The 22,684-nt window shown below is 39.8% G+C and overlaps 1 protein-coding gene and 1 long non-coding RNA gene across 4 annotated transcripts in view; one reads left to right on the forward strand and one right to left on the reverse strand.

Moving 5' to 3' along the window:
* The window catches only part of LOC116054304 (coiled-coil domain-containing protein 60), a 59,687-nt gene that overhangs the window by 33,016 nt on the left and 3,987 nt on the right, over nucleotides 1-22,684 (reverse strand). For all 3 annotated transcript variants that reach the window (XM_035996345.1, XM_031305787.2, XM_031305786.2), the window contains 5 exons: nucleotides 17,302-17,472; nucleotides 15,829-15,963; nucleotides 9,947-10,051; nucleotides 8,152-8,239; nucleotides 3,913-4,117 (listed from right to left, as the gene is read on the reverse strand). In XM_035996345.1, the coding sequence (XP_035852238.1) occupies nucleotides 3,913-4,117; nucleotides 8,152-8,239; nucleotides 9,947-10,051; nucleotides 15,829-15,963; nucleotides 17,302-17,472 (704 nt within the window). The remainder of the gene's footprint in view (nucleotides 1-3,912; nucleotides 4,118-8,151; nucleotides 8,240-9,946; nucleotides 10,052-15,828; nucleotides 15,964-17,301; nucleotides 17,473-22,684) is intronic.
* On the forward strand, nucleotides 298-9,499 carry LOC116054305. Its single transcript, XR_004106040.2, has 4 exons — nucleotides 298-449; nucleotides 3,904-4,277; nucleotides 8,512-8,616; nucleotides 8,814-9,499. It is a non-coding gene; the product is annotated as an uncharacterized LOC116054305 (long non-coding RNA).

A 22,684-nucleotide genomic window follows, 5' to 3' on the forward strand; every position in this document is an offset into this window, starting at 1 on the left:
GACATAACTCTGGGGATTAGTCTGAACAGCAGTTAATTGCTTTAAACCAATGGCGCTGAATTATTCCTTTGATTTTTGGACTTCTTTTATGATAAGAGCCAAAACGCAGGGAGGGAGGGAATGAGGGAGGAGAGAAAAAAGTGTGAAAAAGAGAGAGTAATAGAGACGAAAAAGAAAAACAACAACATGACAATGACTGAGGCAGTGACAGCTAGCTGAACAGTCTTTCATCAGGAGGTAATGATATGAAACCTGTAATCTACATGAGGCGGGGGTGGTGGGGGAGATCAGATGACTAATTATACTCTGCTGTGAAGCCTGAAGCAGTGCACTATGGGAATCAACGCAGGGCATAGGAGGGCTGAACCCCGTCACAAAGGCTCTGATCATTGAACAGACGCAGCTCTTATTTTGGTTTTCATTTCAGACTCAGCAGGTGGTGGGTAAGTGTAAGTGTGTAAGTGTGTAAGTGTGTAAGTGTGTGTGTGTGTGTGTGTGTGTGTAGGTGTGTGTGTAGGTGTGTGTGTGTGTGTGTAGGTGTGTGTGTGTGTGTGTGTGTGTGTTCGTGTGTAGTTGTGTGTGTAGGTGTGTTCTTGTTTAACTATATTCGTGGGGTCCAAAAACCAGGAATACAGTATACTTGTGGGGTCCGGACAGCTTTGTGGGGCCAAAATGCTGGACCCCACAAGGGCTGTTTGAGGGTTAAGACTTGGTTTTAGGATTAGGGTTAGAACTAGGTTAAGGTTAGGCATTTAGTTGTGTTGGTTAAGGTTAGGTTAAGGGGCTAGGGAATGCATTATGTCAATGACAGGTCCCCACAAAGATAGTGCCACGCACTGGTGTGTGTGTGTGTGTGTGTGTGTGTGTGTGTAGTTGTGTGTGTAGGTGTATATTCATGAGGTTGGACAGGGAATTTGTGTGCCATAATTCAAGTTTTCCCGTAAAGCTGTCTCCATATCGATCCGCAGGAGTAAAGTGACTTTTTAAGGCTTTGTGATTATAACTCTGTGTCAAACTGCTGTTTCTATGGCAACAGAGTTGAGTTTTCCATTAGTATGTGTGTTCATGAAACGTCTTTCTTTCTGTGAACAAATTTTGAATCACCTATCTTCACAGTGAGGGTGTTTTTGTGAAGAGAGATTGTTTTGGCTGGTTCTTCTAGGTCCAGATTAGGATTTATATTGGGTTTAGGGTTGATTTAAGGTTAAAGATTTAAATTTTTATAAATGTTTTGTAAGTCACATTTTTCCACCGAATAGCATTGTGAGTAAATGGTTACTATGGCCGAACAAAAAGAGCGACTAACTGACCACAGTGAAAAGTAAAAAACAAGTGAAAGTGAGATCCAAAAACACCCCTGCAAAGACCGCTTATCGCCATAGGGGCCGCCAAAGAGAACGAAAGGAGATTTTCAAGATGGTAACTTGTGGTCTTGACATTGTATTTTTCACATGCGAAGATGTTTGTCATGTTTTCACAAAAAAAAAGTTAATTATTTGGTGTTTGTTGCATTTCAAAGCCATGCTAGGAACAAGAAAAGGGTACAAATTTATAGATTAAAAAAACATAATCATAACATTAAATTGGAGCATGGAGCATTCAGAAACTTTCCACTTACAGAGTGACTAACACCACAACAGGGGTTGATGAAGCACAGAAAGACAAACATGATCATGTGCCTTCCGCTCAAGTCTCAGCAAAGTGACGCTGTTGGTGGGAAATGGACAGGGTCTATTCTGTGCTGTGCGTTCCTAAAACAATAAGGAGATGAGTGAATGCGACTGCATGCGGACCTCACCCTTGCACGAAGTGACTCAAACACCTCCATTTCGCTTGGCATGGAAATGTGTCTGAATGTGGACATTAACATTTGTTGCCAGCATGCAAACTAAATTGTGATTCCTGTTGCCCTTGTCTTACATATCCTCTGACCATACATGTGCTTAGAGACTAATTTTCATAATCACGTTACTTTTTGAGATGGCGGTTTGATTTCATGAGTTTGCCTGTACTGTTTGTATAGCTAAAACTTATGAATGAATGAATGAATGAATGAATGAAGAAATGTATTTCAGACATCAACATAACATAAACTAAACAAATACAAAAAAAAATGATAAATTAGTTCGCAAAATGAAATAAAAAGTGTACATAACATATAATACAGTATCCAACCTAGACATGTCTGAAAAGGAGTAGGAAGAAGTATAAACTTATCTTATCCTAGCCCTTCTCCAGATATGAAAGAGTACAAAAATATTCTACTTGAGTAAAAGTACTATTACTTTGATGAACTTATACTTAAGTACAAGGGGGGAATTGTTGGGTCTTTGTAAATTATAGAGTGTGGTCTAGACCTACTCTATCTGTAAAGTGTCTTGAGATAACTCTTATGTTATGTTATGATTTGATACTATAAATAAAATTGAATTGAATTGAAGTAAAATTACTTGCATAACCACAGAGCGCCACAGGAGGTTGTTCCTGCCTCTGGCCATCAAACTATATAACTCCTCCCTCTGAGTGTTACACGCATAGTGTCAAAACTGGTATCACATCACGTATCTCCACATCACATCTCAATATTATTATTGTTATTTTATTATGTTCAATAATTACTTGGTGCAATCATTTATCAGCTACATGTACAAAGGTGTTATTTATTCACTGCTGCTACTTATATCCACGCTGTACTTATTTATGTTCAAACTGTATTTATGTTGACACTGCACTACAATACAATCTGTACAATTCATTTGAAACAATCTTTTTTTAACCTAATCTTACTTGTAACCTAATCTCACTTACTTCTACTTATCGTTTTTATTTATTTCTTATTGTAGCTATGCTACTTTATTTACTTTATACGCTTGCTCTTTTGTTACTCTTATTTTACCTTGAATTTGAATGTGAGCAACTGCAACTAAATAATTTCCCTGAGGGGATCCGAATCTGATCATGATAAAAGCAAAAAGTAGCTCATTTAAAATGTACTAAGAGTAAAAGTTACTTAGTTACTTTTTAAAGGTCCCATGGCATGAAAATTTCACTTTATGAGGTTTTTTAACATTAATATGAGTTCCCCCAGCCTGCCTATGGTCCCACAGTGGCTAGAAATGGTGATAGATGTAAACCGAGCCCTGGGTATCCTGCTCTGTCTTTGAGAAAATGAAAGCTCAGATGGGCCAATCTGGAATCTCCTCCTTATGAGGTCATAAGGAGCAAGGTTACCTCCCCTTTCTCTGCTTTGCCCACCCAGAGAATTTGGCCCACCCATGAGAGAGAGACATCATGGCTTGCAAACAAGCAAAGTGGCAGTTGGTCAAGGCCACACCCCCACCCTCCACCTTGACCCCCCCCTCTCTCCTCCTCAATAGCATTTAAAGCTACAGACACAGAAATGGCACGTCCTAAGTAAAGCTCATTGTGGGACTGGCTCTAGTGGCTGTAATTCTGCACCAAGGCTGAATTTCGGGAAAGAGACTTCAGATACAGTATTAGGGGACCACTAAGGCCTATATAAAAGCGTCCAAAAAGCAGCATGTCATAGGACCTTTAACAGTGCGGGGGGAGATATACTTTTTTTTATATTTATACTTATTTCATATCTTACTTATACTTATTTTATTAAATCACAGTCTTTGTGATTTGATAAGGGCACAAAGCTGCTTTCCATTTGAGTTTGTTGACAGATACAAAACAACGTTAGAAACCTTTTTTATTTACTTTTTTCTTACTCAGTAACAGATGTGATTTAAAACGTAGCAAAGCACAATACTTCAAACTAAACATACTTAAGTAAAAGTCAAATTACAGATTTAAAAAGTACATCAAAAAACTACTCAATTACAGTAACATGAGTAATTGCAATTTGTTACTTTCCACCTCCGCCCTTCTCCACAGCTTACTTACACTCTGAGGGAGGCCGGTCTGTCTCCCTAGGTGCTCCTGGAGACTCTGTGTCCTCCTCAGCACCGGGGACCAGAGAGGACACACTGCTGCCCACAGGGGTGGGGGTGAGGGCAGAGAGGGAGGCCCCAGTCATGAAGGAGGACTCCCTGTGGGTGTGGAGGCGAGCAGAGGAGCTGCGAGGGCGCCTGGGATGAGCTCTCAGAGGCTTTCGGAGGGGAAAAGAGAAGGAGACAAAAGGCAGTGCACATTCATAAAGGTGAGCATGTGTTTAGTTTGTTACCTAAAAAACAGAATGCAAGGACACAGGGACGACAAACCAATGTTTCTTGCGATCACAACAGACTTCAGACTTTCAACCCATAGAGGTCAGTACAACAAAGCTTTTCTGCCGTACACGATTACACGATTGTGCAGTAGCTCTTGTCTAGTTACCTCTTCAACCCTAAAATTACCATCTAATTATAATCTCTTGTCATCTATTGTGGCTGTTGTAATATGTTTTCTTTATTCTTTATTTTGTGCAAAGTAGAGTATGTTGTGTGTGGACATAGGACTGGAAGCTGTGGATGAAATTACTTTTGTATTGGTGTCATGTAATGCCGTGTGGGATGGGCCACTGCATGACACTTAAATAAAATATATAATCTTTAAAATGGGTTCTAATTGTAACTTAAAAGAGAAATCCACCCTTGAATAATATCGTGACGTCAGATAATTGTATGTTGTCATATATAATTTGTTGTGCACAAGCAGGATCGTAGCACAAAATTCTGGGCCCCGTAGAAAGTCATTTTCTATGGGTCCCTCCCTGCATCCACAGCTATTCATTCTAGCATCTTTTTGGGCCCTCCTCACATGAGGGCCCTGGGTACTTAGTCCCCTTTTTCCCCCCAGTCCGACGCCCCTGTGCACAAGCCTTTTGAAGCCACCTTTGAGAATGTTCATGAACATGCTGCTTTCAGCCATCAGACATTTGTCAACAAAACACATTATAGCTAGCTGCTACCATATCCCTTACTCAAAACATAACACCTCTAATGGCTGTCTGTCATTGTCATCTATTGAAGCTACTGTCAACAGAGAGTCTATAATTTCCTCTTTTCTCCATGTATAATTGTTGAATGTCAGCACAAAATGGAGTCTAGGTTTAGATATTTCACTGTTTTTGCACCAAGCTCCATTTTCCCCATGCTAGAAATATCTCGGTATGATGTCTAGCCAGCTGTGTTTGGGCAGTTATTAAGGAGAAAAAGTAAAACGGCCAACAAACAAACCACAAAAGCCCATAAATGGTGTAACATTCCTCTAATGATAGAAGCTTTTAAATCCATTTTCCTTAAAGCCTGAAGCAAAGTTGTCAATATATATTAGCTCCTTGTGGAAACATACACACACACACACAAGCTGACAGGCGGCAGCTTGGCACACACCCATAGGTAGACCCATCTCTCAACTGAGGACGACATATGAGCAACAGAAAGGAGCCAACACACGTCTCTCCCCACTCTCCCCCCTCTCTCCCCTATGCCCTTCCCTCTCTCCCGCCTGTCTGTCAGAGTGTGTGTGATGCTCCCATCAGCCTAATTATCAGGGTGGAAGGAAGCACAACACTTCAGCAACAGCTCTCCAAATGTCCTCTACTGCCACACTGTCATCCTACAGAGTAAATATGTGTGTGTTTTGTGTGTGTGTGTGTGTGTGTGTGTGTGTGTGTGAAGATGTTTTGTGCTTATTATTGAGCCAGTCTGTGGGTTTAAGCATGCATGTTTGACTGTTTAAGTCTGCCTGTGCATCAATATTTAAGGTTCAGAGCATTTCAGAGTCTTTTAGATGTAATGCTCCAGCATGAGTGAATAAATGCACCTGACTTTCCCTTTTTTCCGCTTGTGTGTGTGTGTGTGTGTGTGTGTGTGTGTGTGTGCACCTGTTAATGCAGTTGTCACAGTGCAGGATTTCTCTCTTTCTGCAGAGCATTGCAGGTAGAGGACTTTGAAAGATAAGTTCTGGTCAAACTCCAATCTTCTGATATCAGAGTTTGTTCAGTACTCTTTTTTCCATAGTTCAACAAATTAATAATAATAAATAATACATCTAAAATAGTTAATAAATTATGTTCTAATCTAACAAATTGGATATTATTTAAAATAAACAGAATCTGCGTTTTATTATTATTATTATTATTATTATTATTATTATTTGTGCACAAAGAGTGAACACTTCATACTTCTCTTTATGTGTGTGTGTGTGTGTGTGTATGTGTGTGTGTGTGTGTGTGTGTGTGTGTGTGTGTGTGTGTGTTACTTGCAGCTAATATAATTGATGTCAATTGCATTGTTTTGTTGTTCTTACACATAACTTAGACTATTGAAGTGTAAAAAATAGGTTACTTCAGAATATTCCAAAGGATATTGTATATTCTCTTACATATTGTAAGGGGTCCTTTGGATGAAAAAAGCACTTAAGAACCTCTGCTCTGGTGGGTATCTGGGGCAGCACGACGGTGTATGTGGGTTTGACTCAAAATAACCTACAATGTGTGAGTTCATGGTAATGAAGGAACATGCCTCCCAGTGTAACAGTGTGGCTCATTGATGTTGTTTTAATAGTTTTTGGACAATAATGGAGCTATATTACACAGAGGAATAAGATATATCAGGGTATGGCTAAACAGACAATAGTTGTTAGTAGAAGTTAGTCTAGGATTATGGTTAGGTTTGGTCTTTTCATGGGATTTATTGACAGTAAGAGAGAAGACACACCAGCCCGATAATCGGCCGTCGGACCGTCTGGCGAGGTCGGTGACTCAAGTCTGTTCGGTGTGTCCCGTGCCATCAGCCGTCCGAGGAGCCATCGGCATTCATTTGGGCCGACCCAACATGTTCAGTCGGAGGCAGGGCAGTCGGGACTCGCCCGGAAATGGGGAGCGGATGAGCCGCTCAAAATCTGACGAAAATCTTTAAACTGACCTTTGTCAATCTGAAATGAAGACAGATTCAGCAACTGCATGGCCTATTTCTCGCTTAAAATGTTTTCAGAAACACGTTTCGGTGAACTATTTTAGTAAAATATGAGATCGTATTCTGAACAAGCCGCCATGACAGTCTGGCTGTGAATTTCCGGAGAAAAAAGAACCATGTGACGCGTTCGTCCAATCAGCTGCCGGTTTTCATTTTCTGGTAAATAATCAGACTGTTAATGGAAACAATACAGAGCAGCGCCGCCTGCTGCTATGGAGACGTATTACGTTTCGCGCATGCGCAGAGCGTACGCTGAAGTCGGCGTCGCCTCAGTGTGTTCTGAGGCATTTTTTGGACCTCGGGGACCCGACTGATCAGTCCGACTGGCTTTTCTGCCGACGGTGGGCCCGTCTGGTTGGTGTGTCAGGACCTTAAGGAAAATAGAAAATAACCCAACGCATTCTCATGAACGGGTTCGTATGATATCGTACAAAAAGTTATGCACACTAAAACGTATGATATTATATGAAAACTAGGAGACCTCCGGCTGGTCACTTGACATCGGCTACAGAGCGCCGTGCTACAGAGCGGCAGTTGCTAGCTGTTTAAGCCGTTATAGAGCTTTGTGCCGCCGGCTATGGTGCTCTGCATGGTGGTCCGTCAGGTCAGCAGTAGTTGGTGGTCTAGTTACCCCAGAATAAGTGACTGCGCTGGGTACAGAGCATCGCGAGCTGCCCGTCATTTCGGAGGAGATTACGGTTAAGTTTAGGCAAGAAAAAGTGAGCATTAAGCGGCGACGATAGTTAAGTTTTGGCACCAAAAGGACTAGTTAAGTTTAGGAAAAGATCATGGTTTGTCTTTAAACGCTCCCAAGGAACACACTTTTCCTGGGTTAAAGTCTTTTGTTTTCCCCCGGAAAGCGAACTCCGCTCCCTGGCTTGAAAGTCCTGTATGTTAACGCCCACCCATCCTCCCCGACCAGCCGCATTCTTATACAGCAGCAGTCAATGTGGTGCACACAGCAAAAAAAAACCGTGTAAATCATAGGAATTACAGCGCTTAACTTTTCGTAGCTTTTCACTTTTTTTTTTTCATTTAACTTATGGTTCATGAGAACAGGCTGAATAACCAGACTCATCCTTTAATTGGAAGGGTAAGTATGCCGACGGGCGTGTCCACATACATTTGGCTATATGATTTTTTTTTTTTAAATAAATAATTAATATAATAATATTAATATGTAATAATCAAAATAAAAAGAGTAAATAAGAGTGGGGGGTACCTTGGTTGAAACAAACTGCTCCCATTTGTTCTCAATGGCTCTTTCTTTTTTCAGCGTCTTTATCGTGGTCCTGCCTCGGCCAGGGTCTCTGCGAATGGAAAAGAATTGTCGCTGTTGTGATAAATGCAACACTCCAGTGACCTTCTGCGACTCACCACTAGTCGAAACCGGCCTTTGAGGCAGAGACAGCTTGAAAGTCACTTTGGCCATTATCAAAATCATAATTCATCTTATCCTAAAAACTGTGCAGTGTTTTAGATTGATGTCCGACATCAGAGCTGCCCGCCTGGTGGAAAGCCCAGCAGTGTCGTAACCTTGTGATAATGTTTCATTTCATCCTCTCCTTGTCTTCCTGTACAGTAATACCTCGGCTGTATCATTTGGCCCATAAAGCTTAAGACTTTCTGGGAAATTGGATTTGAAGCTGAGTGAAGGCCCTGGAGGCTGGAACATGATGACGTTTGGGTACAAAAGAAATTCTCTTTGTAGCTCTTTTCCTCCCCTTCCTTCCGTTCTTTCCTTTTATTTTTCATTTTTCTATCAATTATTCAAGGCTTGGAGTGGTGTGCAATAATATTCCTTTACTACATTCAACAAGGAGCCACTGTAACTGAGCACCGTACAGTCTTTTTTAACCTTCATGAAATAATCTATTCTCATAGGTCTCCTCTGATACTTTGACAAAAAGATGATCATAGATCAATAGCAAGGCAAGAAAAAAAAATGTAAAGAGGGAACCTTGGAAACAACTGCCTTTGAGGAAATAAAGCACACTACAGGTTCAATGTAACAGCAATACTGTGGGTTAAACATACAAGTTTAAGCACCACACCGCTGCTGCTTCTGCACCTTCTCTCCATTTCCTCACTCTGGACGCCCTGTGGTGGGTCAATATCACGGTAGCTGAAACCTGGAGGGGGGACGAAGATGGAAGAATGCAATCTTCTCGCTAAGCCTGGGCCCCCTCCGGAGCTTTGGACTTTATATTTCATCCAGCACTGTCAGCTCACGCCTGCAGCTCCTGAGCACCACCACCCTTCAGCTCGCTACAGTACAGATGCAACGTCTCTTCAGGTGGCTCGCTTAAAAACAGTGTGGATTTGACAGGAGTTACTCATCAGTCAGCGTGCAGAGGTCAGCGCCATAATGAGCAGTGTTTTAGCCTCTGGATGGGGAGCTCCAGGCAGTGGAATCACTCTTTAATAGTAAATGACAGTTAATGTATTGAACTTTTTCATAGTATGAAGACAAGTCCCTGACTAACGCTATGTGCTTTTGTTTCTCATTGCTCACATTAAATGCACCATTATCTTTTCAAATGCGAACACTTTCGAGAAGAATTGAGGGATTATTATTATTAATAATATTATTATTCATCATGAATTAATTATTATTATTATTAATTCATGAGCAAGTCAATTATGCAAGTGATGTTTTAACAAATACTTAAAGCACATTCAAACACATATTCAGGAGATTCAGATGCACCATTGTGGCCTTAAGCTTCAGTACTAACAAATCATGAAACATTATGTCGATGAACCGTTTCACAGCAGGTGCATTAAGAATGTTTTCCACCAGAGTTGATGCAAAAAAGTTAAATTTTATTTGGACAATTAGAACAAATCAGTCTATGAGTTTTAAACCGGAGGGCGAGTTAACTAGGTGTATTTCTAGATAGAAATATTGTCGTAGGCAGCTTTAGAATGCAACTTCTTATTCATGTATGTGCTTTAACTGACCACTGGTAGGTTGTGTGTGGGTGGTAAAACCCTTTGACCCCAGAATAACTTACTTGGGGTCCCAGCAGGCGGTGAGCGGGCCGACTCTGCCGGAGCGATCCAGAGTCAAGGCCTCCAGCAGCCAATTCAGACAGCAGAGCTGGCGGTAGATGACCTTCCTGCAACAGCACACAAAGACATGAAATCCACATCTATCGTAAGTTTGTCTAAAAGAGTACATCAATATTATTAAGCAAGTCAAATTGTATTTATATAGCACCTTAAAAAAGCTAGACTACAAAGTGCTCTATTATGAAAATTCCATAAGACACAGCAAGCAAAAACAATGACAAATTATCCAACTGATCATAAAAAATATTTTTTTTAGCTTCAAATATGTATCTATTAAACCCTTTTTAAGAATTAACACAGCTATTTAAAAATAAAGAAACATTTCACTTGAACAGTTGCATTCCAAGACTTGTAATGGATTATAAACATGAAGAATTTAAGTTCAGCTGGAAAAAAATCAATTTGTTTTTGCCATTTTGCCACTATTTGACAGTGGAGAAAAACCGGAAACATGGAGAAAGAGAGAGAGAGAGAGAGAGAGAGAGAGAGAGAGAGAGAGAGAGAGAGAAAGAGAGAGAGAGACGCATATCATAACGATATGCATCAAAGGTCAGCCAGCAGAGCGCCCTCAGAGTAAATTTTACTACATTTTAACTCCACTCACTGAACTGTCTGACTTCAAGAGGTCAAAGGTCAACATGTATTATTAAACATCATAGCCAATAAATAATATAGGCAGGTATTTAGTGAATGTATTACAGCATATTCCTCCACTTTAGGAGAGTGGGACACATGATGCAAACATATTGCTTGGATCGCAATAACACACAGGGAGGAGTTACAACCAGAGATGTACAGTAACGAAGTAGAACTACTTCACTACTGTACTTAAGTACTAAAAGGCTGTATCTGTACTCTACTGGAGTATTATTTTTTTCTCCTACTTCCACTTTTACTTGAGTACATATTTTCAATGAGTTTAATACTTTTACTCCGATACATTTTTTATGTGCTGCATCGTTACTCGTTACTGTTGTGAATTCCTCACGCTACGGAGACTGTGTAGGTTACAGTGTGTGTAGTTACAGCTACGTTAGAACGCTAATTAAGTAAGTTACGTAAGAAATCCCCGAGATCACCTCGTTTTTCTTTTCATTACGGCAGTTACCTGTTCAGAAGTCAGAGACGATGTAAGTTTGTACTCTTTCTATTTAGCTATTGTTGCAGCAGATTAAGCTATTTCTGAGTAGTTTCAGTCTGCAATGAGTACTGAATGTTGTTTTACCCTGTGATGTGAAGCTGCTATATTATCTGTATATTGCTAGCTTGCTAACTTACTACTGTACATCACACATGTTAGCTAGTGTTTGATACGTTTTTGGGGGCTTTAATCGTTACTGTGCTGGAGAAGATGTTCATTTTACTTGCACAGTGTGATAATTGTACATTTTATTTCAGTATTTGTTAATAAGTGATTAATAACCCACTGTTATATCAGATAATATTAGTTATAACAGCTGTGACATTAATATACCTTTTTTGGGTTTATTTCAGAAAGTTCCTTTATATATCCAACAATGTACAGCTTGTGACTGCCTGTAATGCACCATGTTACTACCAAGTAAAAAGTTGAACTCCACCTGGTGACTCGTGTTCTCTGATAGGAGCCCTGGAGCAGCTAATACACATTATCCAGCATTTACAGGGTTAAAATCCCAACAGTTAAAATTATAAAAATGTTACGAATCAATCCAAACCCACATTATCACTGCCAGAGCGGTAGATGGCTCTGTCACCAGGTTTGATGAAGCTGGCTCATCATTGAGCGAATCAAGCGATCAAGCTGTCTTATAAGAAGACCGTGCGTGCTCCCGTTCTGCCTTTCGCTCTGCTGCCTGCCTGCATTGAGAACTTGAGCTTTGTTAGTTTGTTTCGAGAAGAAAGAACCAGAAACACCACCTTCAACACCTTCAACTTTGAGTGATCATGGCGGTGAGGGTGAGGAAGGAGACCACCCCTTGCCCTAGTTAGAGTCCATGTTTTCATTTGTCGGAGTGAAAGACAATTCATATAGAATGAAGTGCCTACTCTGCCTCCCGAAAGACCACGAAACAATGGCCTTCAAAAATTCCCCGTCGAATTTGAAGAAACATACAAATATAATACACAAATGGCACACCAGCTTGAGCTATCAGTAAACACTAGCTAACTAGCTACCCGCGGTTCATGACATGCGGTGTTGTACATTCCTGTCCTTGTACTGCTGCTACAGCCAAAGGAATTGTGAGTGTCCTTTAGGCTAAACATTTGAAATAATATAAACAATATGATATTCAAACTTTTGACTGCTTTCCTTAATAACTACATAACACAATACTTGTACTTTTACTTTCAGTACTTGAGTAGTACATTTTAAAATAAACTACTTGCAATACTTAAGTACAAAAAATGTTGAATACTTTAGTACTTCCATTTAAGTGTGGTGCTTAAAGAGCACTTCAACTTCTACTCAAGTCACTTTTTTGATAGAGCACTTGTACTTTTACTCAAGTATGGGTCTCTAGTGCTTTATACATGTCTGGTTACAACCAAGCATGATGGCTAAATTACTTGTAAGGAACTTCATGTTGTTGCAGTTGAAGCAACAGAAGAGAGAGGTGATAGTCTCTTATCTTTTTTTGTGGTCAAAGCAACTCACAAGCAAAACTATGCAAATGGTTTAAAAACTGTGACACTTTTCTGAATGAGGATTTGTCCCCACACAGTAAAACGAGTGACAGAGTTGTATAGAAACTGAAAAGAGCCTACCTGATTGTATATGCAGCAATGCACATTTACTCTTGGTTGTACTGGGTGTTGGGTAGTGTGCTGTGCAACCACAATCTCTTGGCCTAAGTGCCTTGCTCAAGAGCACCTTAGAAAAAAGCTTTAGGGAAGAGTATTTGATAGCATATTCATTTTATTACTTCTGTACACCCCTCTACCACAGTACTATATTTTATTTTATTCTATTTTATATACATTATATTGTATTCATATATTTTAACTTCTGCACTATTTTACAGTAAGTATGCCTTTTTACTTGCATGGTTTTCTTTCTGTACATATTGTATGAGCACTGTTGGAGGGAGCCTGACAATAAAGAATTTCATTTCCATTGCCAGCTTCAATGAAATTGACTGTAAAGGTTTTTTCTCTGTTTTCTTTGACTCTTGAGAAATAGATAGAACCAAACTACCTAATTAACTAATGTTACACAGACATTTTATATTGTATGATAAGTCATTTTAAGTGCTCTGTATCAATGCTACCAAGACAAAGTTATTGTGTTTGAGTTGTATCCCACATAAAAGGTTAATAGCATTATATTAAGCAATGGTGTAAATGGCAAAACCAATCATATTGAAAACCCTTCATTTCCAGTCAAGTCTTGTAGGTAAAATAAGTGGATGTAAACATTTACACAAGAGGCCCAACTCTTCAATACAAGAGCTGCTGTAGTGGGAACAAATGCAAAGCATGCCATCTCTCTAAAAGCATGGTTACAGTGTCACCTGCAGTCAAGCGGTGCCGTCCGTCTCCCCGACACTTTTACGCTTCGAGGCTTTATGACCACATCCATTCCCATGATCTCTCCAAACACATCAAACACAATGTGAATGCTGCCGCCTTTTCTGCCTCGCTCCCCCCTGCGCACAAATGCTGCTGTCCCGGGTCGCTCTAAGCTCTTTTCATTATCGACCAGGCCATTTGTCTGCCAGGCAGATAGCCTGCTAGATTAGGATCTGTCAGATGTCAGGTAACAGCCTTCGAACAGGGTTGTTATTTTTCCAGATGTCTCGCCAGAAAACAAGGCTGTATTCTGGCAGTGGCAATGATGCAGTGTCAGAGGAAATGCATGTTGACTTGGAGGTGATGCATCATAAACACAGGCTGTAGATTTGTCCCCGTGGAACAAAAAACAAAGGACACAGAGGATTCCTGTGTCAGTGAAGATGGGTAAAATAAGTGTTTGGGTTACAGAAGTGCAAACATATCTTGGCTTTTTAGGAAACTGCTGGTATCTGCAAGTTTGAAAGCTAAAATGTCCCTGCTTTGCCATTTAATCCTTTTCAAACACATTACACTTGTTACGACATAATGTGTTCAAAAGCCAGCCCTAGTGGATTATAGGCAGCATTGCCATCACATCCTCCATACAAGATCAAAGCAGTGTATTAAATGTTGCTTTTGTGAACCATAGTTCTGTGTGTGTTTATTGTCAGCCAGCACCTGAGTTTCTAACAAGGCAGATTTGTCAGAGAAAACTTTTTCTGACGCCTATTTCAGAAAGGTTAGCTCCGGATCACGCAGCATCAAAGGAGTTTGCAGTATGAAAGAAATACAAAATGAAAGCCTCACAAATATCTGTCAATGTCAGATGTTTTGCATTAAATATTCAGCAATCTATCCGTTTGTTTTTCTCTGTTTGATGTTTGCTGAGGTGTAGTAACACATCTGTTTGACATGAATCAAACGGATGAACACTGGCAGACAAAAGAGGGGGAAATGAGTGCAGCGATTCCTTAAAATTAAATGAAATTAAATCTCAGCGTTTTCTTTACTGCTGTACAGGGTGTGGTGATTCATAGAATATGCATCAACACACGTGCCCCTGATTTAAACAAGGAGTTTGATCATGATGATAGGTGCAAATATTCAGATGGTATACCTAACTACTCTAAATCTAAATAAAACGGAGGGAGTCTCTGTCTGTCTGTATGTCTCAACGAATCTGAGGACCCAAGGAAGTGCAGTGTTGAGTGCGAGCTCTTGAGATCTACGGGATTTACCGGTATTAGTAGTGCAGGTACACACTGTGTACAGTAGATGCTCGATATAGTATGTTCAATAACAATGGCTTGGTATCGGTCAACATTGCTACGGGTTCCTAAACGCTATTTTTTCCGATACCAATTTTATTTTAAAAAAGAAATTACAACATTACACGTTACGGCAAAAATCTTTTTATTTATTTTTCAGCTCCTACTGGGTGAGCCCCGTTTCTGTGTGTTAACGTAGATCTTTTCCTGCCTGCCTCTGCAACATGTAACGCTAAACAGCCAATCACAAGCATTATTAGATCTTGGTAGAAGAATGCTGCATGATTATTGGCTCACTGACGCTGATGAGATTTACTCCTTAGGTACTGAAATTGGGTATTCAGAGTTTTTGTGGTTTCCACCAAGTCAAATTTAAGACTTTTTAAGACCATTATGAATGAAATTTAAGACCTTTATTACAACATCAACCAAGCCCTAAATTAAGTTTTTTTCCAAGCCAAGTATCGCTAAACTTGCACTTCCCCATAGCTGAAGAATAAAATCTGTTTTATGTATGTGGTACAATCCCAGACAGACTCACTGGTCTCATTTGTAGTCGTAATACAGCAAAATTATATTTGGACTAGCGAAAGAAAGAACTACAACACCACGGAATTAAATAAGAGAGCATTAGAGGTAGTGTTGCATGGACGTAGGAAAATTAAGACCCATTTAAAAATAATTACTTCAGCAAATTTAAGACTTTTTAGGGCCTAAAATTTTGATTTAGAAATTGTAGACTTTTTAAGACCCCACGGAAACCCAGGGTATTGAATGACGAGGCATTTTTCGATACTCGAAGTTAAATTCGGTACCCAGCCCTATCAAGAACAGATGAACAAAGAGAGACCGGGGATGTTACATTGTGGCAAACCTAAACATTTCAAGCATCAGTGATGTAACTTGCGGAATGAACGCTTGGTCTCAAATAGCTAGCTGTTAGCAAATGCAACCTCTTGTTTAAAGGCAACCATCTTGAATATTGTTAAAGGGAAAGGCTGTACAGTATATAGTAACCTTACCTCGGTGCTTGGCTCAGCAGAGGGGAGGTCAGGGAGTGATGGACAGGGGTGAAAGGCCGTGCTGACTGGCTCTTCTTCCTGCGTGGCCGGGCTTCATTCACACCTGACCAGCTGTTTCCTGCAGGCAGAGGCCACCTGAACGCAGCAGAGATACAGTGCTGTTAGCTTTTAATAACATAGGAGCATAAGGATGATGCGATTGATGTGATGCAGTTATTTTTAGGTATTAACAATGACAAGAGAATTACCTCAATATGACAATTTCTCAATATATGGAAGTTTGGATGGAAGAATGAAGGGGTGCTGTCAATCCAGGAGTGGGCTTGTGAGTGGGGATGTGATCATTTTGCAAGTTGTATGTTGTTAAAAAAAATTGTTAATAACAAAAATATATGGAAGTTTGGAAAGCAGTTAATACTAATTGTTTAAATGTGAACTAGGCTGCAAATATTTTTACACGAGATGTTACAACAATGCATTCCGTGTCTGCAAAACAAATATTTGGGCCATCATGTGACTTTACAAATCTCCAGTCAAAATTCATACATAGGCCACTTTTTATATATCGCAGAACATTTACTACTTTGACTAAATGTTCTGCGATATACAAAAATAATAATAAACAAAAACACTATTGAACAAATAAACGCATTAATATAATGTTCTACTGGGTGTGTTAGATATTGATATTAATATTCAACATTCTAATAAATATTTCTTAACACCCTTGGTAGTGTGTGTGTGTGAAAATGTGGGAATCCTCAGTAAGAGGAAAGGGAATCACGGGGATCATTCTTCCGGGACAGCAACAGGTGCCATACAGAGCATGAAGTAGCAACACACAGAACTACAATACGTACAATTACGTTAAAATACTAATTAATTGATTTTTTTGGGCCACTTGAGGGCAGCAAAACCAGCTGTAAACATAACCCTGACATAGTATCACCTTTTAAATGTTGATATGTCAAACGTGTTTGCAAGCAGTTGCTTATTTACACATCCAGCAGATACAGAGCAACATTAGCATTCATTTGGAGTCATGTTTCTGCTCCTTCGATCTTGGTTTTGGTATCCACCAATTCCTGAGGGAAATATCTGGCTCTGTAGCTGCTCAATGCTCCACTATGTTCACCGCCGTTGGGCAGGTAGCATACATTGGGCTTATGAGAGCCTTTTTTCTACTACTGGAAACGCAGTTGATGGGAGCTGTGAGGGTTAACCAAGACAGTAAAATTTCGGGCCGTAAAACCCAAACGCTCTATAGAGCTGAGTGGAACAGCCCAGTAGGGTGATGATTTTCTGTGTTTGTCATTAGGAGCAGCCCTTTTTAGTCATTTGATACATTGTTAATATAAAAATATTGATTAATGCAGCTTTAAGTAGTCTAAAAAGTAATAAACTGATAAACTACGCCAGAGGGAGACACTGCAAGAAGAAATGAAACTGAGCTGATGTGAGTTGTTACATCACCCTTCTGAATCGCTGTCGGAGTCAGAGGAGAAACTGGGAGGTCGTGGCTCTGTTTTCCGCTGCTCCTCCCTGCTCATCCGCTGCCTCTCCACTTTCTCCTGCTCTTCCTGTTCCTCTTTCTGCAGGAGGTGGAAGTAGCTCTGGCCCCGCTTAATTGCTGATGACAAAAGCCTGCAAAGCAGAGAGACAAAAGCGAAAGTCTTGAATACAGGGAATCACTAGCATGCTTTAATAATGATGTATGTTCGGAATGAAGGGGTTTCGTCAATTCAAGAGTGGGCTTGTGAGATGGCTAGGGTTGCGGCGTTTGAAAAAATGTTATACAAACGGTTCGCCAGATTGAATGTCTACACGGGAACATGGGGAAGGTACCTGAGCTTTCTGGAGGGCTAAGAAGCTTTGTGCTGTGGAGAGACATGAATGATGGGCTTAGGGTGTTGTCATTATATGTACTTATTTGTTATTATTTTTGTTGTATGGTCTTGAAAATTGTAGTTACTGTGTCATCTTTTCTTGATCTTTGTCTTGGTGGGTGGTGTTGACGATGTTCATGTTGCAAATTGTATGTTTTGTGTGTAAAAAAATTGTTGATCACAAACATAATGACACATGTTCACTTTTCAACAACCCAAATGACAGAAAAAGAAAAGAAAAAAATGCAGAGAAACCACAAATGCCAAGCCTCCTGTCTTTGTCAGTCATACAAAAACCATCAAAGCCGATGAGTTACGATCAAAAGGATTATCCCTCACAGCCCTGCACGCACACGCACACGCACACAGTAAATCTTCCAAATCAAAACAACCCGAAGCAGCAGGCAGGCACAAATGACACCTAACTAGAGCATTATGGGAAAAACGTGTTACGTCTGGCCAGATTAATGACTTAATTATTGCGGTTTAGCTTTCAACCATAACCTTTTCTCAAATACAGTTTGCTTGTTTTTCTCATATACTGCACGCGTAATTACCTTTGCAATAAAGCTGTAGTGGAAAATTAAAAGACGCAGCTTAGAAGCAACGGTCAAGGTGACTTTGCCAGTAGACCGGCAGAGGTAACACACCCTAGTGTTTCTTAATAACATGAGCAGTTTGCCTTCTTTTGAGTGAAGGAGGCAGAGAAAAGCTGGTCAAAGTGCATGCTGCTACGAAGCTCTTTATGGTGAGCTGTCATGACGAGTCAAAGTTGTGTATGATCCTTTGATTTTGGAATATTACAGGGCTGTATATGTGCTTTAAAATATAATAAAATAAAGTAAGGCTTTGGTTTAGCTTATATTGGTGTTGCGGATGTTGGAAGAGGCTAGCAGTCAGGAATTCCAATATGACTGTGAATCTAGAGAATAATTTATTTAGGGTTGGTCACTAATTCTATATTATTGTTTATATACTTTAATAGAAATTGTATCAAGAAGATATGATCATAGTGTTTTCTTTTACAATATTCTGAGGTCCAACTGAATGTGCACTAGCACACGCATGAGGATGTGCACACAGGTGATGTAATGCAAATTACAAGTTTAATGCTATTCCACTGATTGACAGTTGGTGGCATTAATGACCCTTACTTAGTAATTATTCAAAAAGAAGATGGCAGAGAAGAAAAAGACAGCTAGCTAGCTAGCAAAAATGGATGTAAGCCATGGATGTACTAAGAGAGCTGGATAGGGTGCCTGGAACATGCTATCCAGTTCTCCTAAGACAACCATGATGTAAATGATGTAATTTTGCAAATGTTTAATAGGGGAGGGAAATGCATTCATTAGGTTTGTTTGACATGTAGCTAACCCAGTTGCCCAGAGCGACTCACGATGAATATAGAGAAGAAGCAAGACGAGCAGCAGCTTTAATTTCCTGACTATAAACATGGCAATAATCCAACAAGAAGAAGAGTGAGGGACAGAGCCACAGTGACCTTACAATATTCTCATGACTTTTCCTTTACAGGCAAACTAGATTTTTTGCAATGGTGAAACCAGACAAACGAAGGCACGAACGCCTGCATATGTTCCAAACCTCTGCTGCTCCAGTTCCTATTTGTTATCTAGCGAGCAGCTGGCTGGTAATATTTTGCCCACAAGTAGAGCCAAGCACTTCAGCCTAGGAGGGGGCCACAGAGCACTTGTGTTCCAGCATGCTAATTTGGCCCTGTTCGGTGATACACTGAGTGCACTAGTTTAGCTCGGAGGCATGTCTGCTTTATTTGCATACCACCACACCCCTGATATAACTTATTAATCTTCAGATGTGACATCTAAGAACAAAATGCAGCAGTCTTAATTAAAGTGTGTTTCTATCAGCATCGCTAATGACTCGTAGCTTTGAATGTGCAAAAAGTTTTTCCCTGCCAAGAGTGTGGGAGGTGGCTCAGTGACCTTGCCTTTAGATGTGACTAATTTTGTGAGCGCTTTGTGCTAAAGTGGCTCCTTCACTTTAGTTCAGCTAGTGTGTGTGTGCTTTTTAATTGATTAATATCTTCTAACTGGCAGGCAAGTGGGTGTTTTATTTTGCTTGTGTTTGATGCACCATATGCACAAGTGTTTGTGACAACAGCAGCAATGTAACATGAAAGCTGAACAATAATATGCTGAAGGGAAAGGAGGGGAAGAGAGAGAAAGAAGCAGACAGGAGAAAGCTGCCGAGTCAATGACAGGCTGCAGAATTAGGTGTGACTAGAAAATAAAAGGCATTGAGAAGAAGCAATGTATCATCAATACGTAAACAGACAATGGAACTTTTGTGTTTGAAAGCCAAGAAGAACCACCGTCTGTCTTTCCAGTCAATAACAAGTTATTCTTCTTTGTGAGAGTGAATCTTAACCACAAATCAGAGCCTGGCTTGAAAAGCTCATTAAAGATGACAATGCTTGGACAGGAGGCTTGATTGGTGGTTAAAAATTGATTGCAATGTAAAAAATGTAGACATTTGTACACTGGGGGAGGGTGGTGGTGACGGGCGATAGTTATTTACCAGATCAGATGATGGGAGCCCTTGGGTGGCAGCTTGTTGCCAGGCAACAAAAGAGATAGGGTTTGTGGTAGGTGAGGAATCTTTACAGTGATTAGACCAACTCAGATGGTGTGGCTCCATTCTCGATCTACTCTCACATTATCATCAATTTCAATACGTGAATTTTTCATGCGCAAGCTATGATTAAAGCCTTTAGCATGGTGAATTTTGTAGGGTATGCTACACAAGCAACTGCAACATTGACATTTACAAGTTCAAACAGATTTCATAATTAAATCCTAATTATAATGTATTATCTGTCAGCTGCAACGTGATGAGAAACAGGACTCGCAGTAGTGTTGACAAGACAGCGTGGGATGTTTCATGTCAACATCGCCAGAGACAAATGGCAGACCACGACAACACAGGCTGGTGCACTCATAAATGACCGAGTGCCACGGGCAAGGGTAAGAGCCAAAACGCTGATTAGGCTTTGCAGTGTCTACTCAGACAAGCAAAAATACAAAACCAAAGTGGACTCACATGGTGTCTGCACACCAGATCACTTCATGGAGCATCCCACTTTACCTCCATATTGTGACAGTAATTAGTGACTGCATGCATGCTATATAAGGATTAGTAAAACCCATTAAGCAGTGCCAAGATGCAAAAAAACATCTTATGTAGATATGATGTAAATAACATGACTGTTGTGATGCAGGAATCCATCAAATTCAAGTGAATATCTTTAAATGTGTGTCCTAATTTCCACCTCATCTTTAAATGGAGACAATTCATTACATCTGTGTCTGTGTTTTTTGGGATTACCTAAATTATGTAACAAGCCAGACCCACATCAAGATGTTGGCTGCAAATTAAATTTGCTGCCGCTAGGGTGCGTCTAGATTTCTAGGCTAACAAATCCCCATTCTATAGAGGAGGACAAAGGCCATTTGAAAAAACATTTGACTTGGTTTTCCTTACCAATATAAGGCTTAGGCCCAAGCCGTTTTGGGTGCCACCTAGGCCAAATGAATGTAACTAACTTTTCTCAGATCTAATTATTGTAGTTGGCCCTCAGTGGGCTCAGTTTTGCCTTTAGGCTTTTTGAGTGTTATTTATTTATTATCTGCTCTAGCTTTTCCAACGTTTTAGACACACATATGGTAATAACCATGGTCCAAAATTATGTGAAATTACATTTTTTTGTATTGAAGAAATGTAATATTTTCTTAAGGGAGGACCCATAAACCCCCCGCCAAATAACATGCACCTAAGTCTCCCACAAACCTAAGGAAAACACTGTTTGACACTATGCAATATTGTCATTCCATTTCTCTGATATTTTTATGCTTTAGACTTGTGATATTTTTTCTGAAGGTATATTTAACTCCTGGAAACTATGATGTTAAACTGATTGCAAACAAAGCTTTGCAAACGGAATGATTTAAACTAAACTTATCCTTTGATCTTGTTTCTCAGAGGTAGTGTACGTACAGTACGTGCAACAACATGTTGGGACATCCAGATAAAGAAAATAATGTATCCTGACAAGTGAAAAGAATTTCACTTGTCAGGATCTTCATTAATTTAATTCATGTCAAGAGGATTATGGAAGAGTAGTTAAACTGTCGACCTTAATATATTTGAGCTGTCCTGAAATCTAACTTTATCAGACACCTGCCAGCCAATAAACAATAAATATTTTCAGTCAAACACCTATGTCAAAAACAAAACGCATATTAGACCTGACAGCACGCCTTTGATTATTTTAATCAAACAAAGTGATGCATTTCAGTTAATCATTTTGATTCTTTGCATATAGTTTATGAACTGTATAGCTGCAAGAGGCCGTTCATCCAAATGGAAGTGAATGGAATTTGATAAATAATTAAGTAGTATGTACATGATAATGCCATTAAGTGTGACTGTGCTGCTCAAAATATGTAACAAAAATAAAATTAAAATAAATAAAATCATATTTGTCATTATAACCATGACAAAGATAATGTCTTCATTAGAAAGCACTTATACTTGTATTTGAGCAATTATTGTAGCTTAGCATAAAAATTGGAAGGGGGAAACAGCTTGTCTTGCTCTCTCTAAAGCAAAAAAACACACCTACCAGCACCTCTAAAGCTCACTAAGTAACATGTTTTATCCTCCACTAGAGGAAAGTGACACAATGTGCTTTTTTGTGATTTGGATGAACAGACCCTTCAGTGTCTAGTGGTGATATTCAGATTGTTCATATTTCCATTAAGACAGCCGTTATGAAATATGGAATAGCTGAAAAACTGATCAATAAGTGTCAAATGTTTCCACCTAACTTCCCGAACTGAAAAACAAAACCAGGCTGATAAAGTTTAAGAGGTCTGCTCTGGCCAGAGAAGCAGCGAAATGTATGAGCTTTCAGCATGTGAGCTGACAGAGAA

The sequence above is a fragment of the Sander lucioperca genome, chromosome 2 (assembly GCF_008315115.2).
Source record: "Sander lucioperca isolate FBNREF2018 chromosome 2, SLUC_FBN_1.2, whole genome shotgun sequence".
In the NCBI taxonomy this organism is placed as follows: Eukaryota; Metazoa; Chordata; class Actinopteri; order Perciformes; family Percidae; genus Sander; species Sander lucioperca.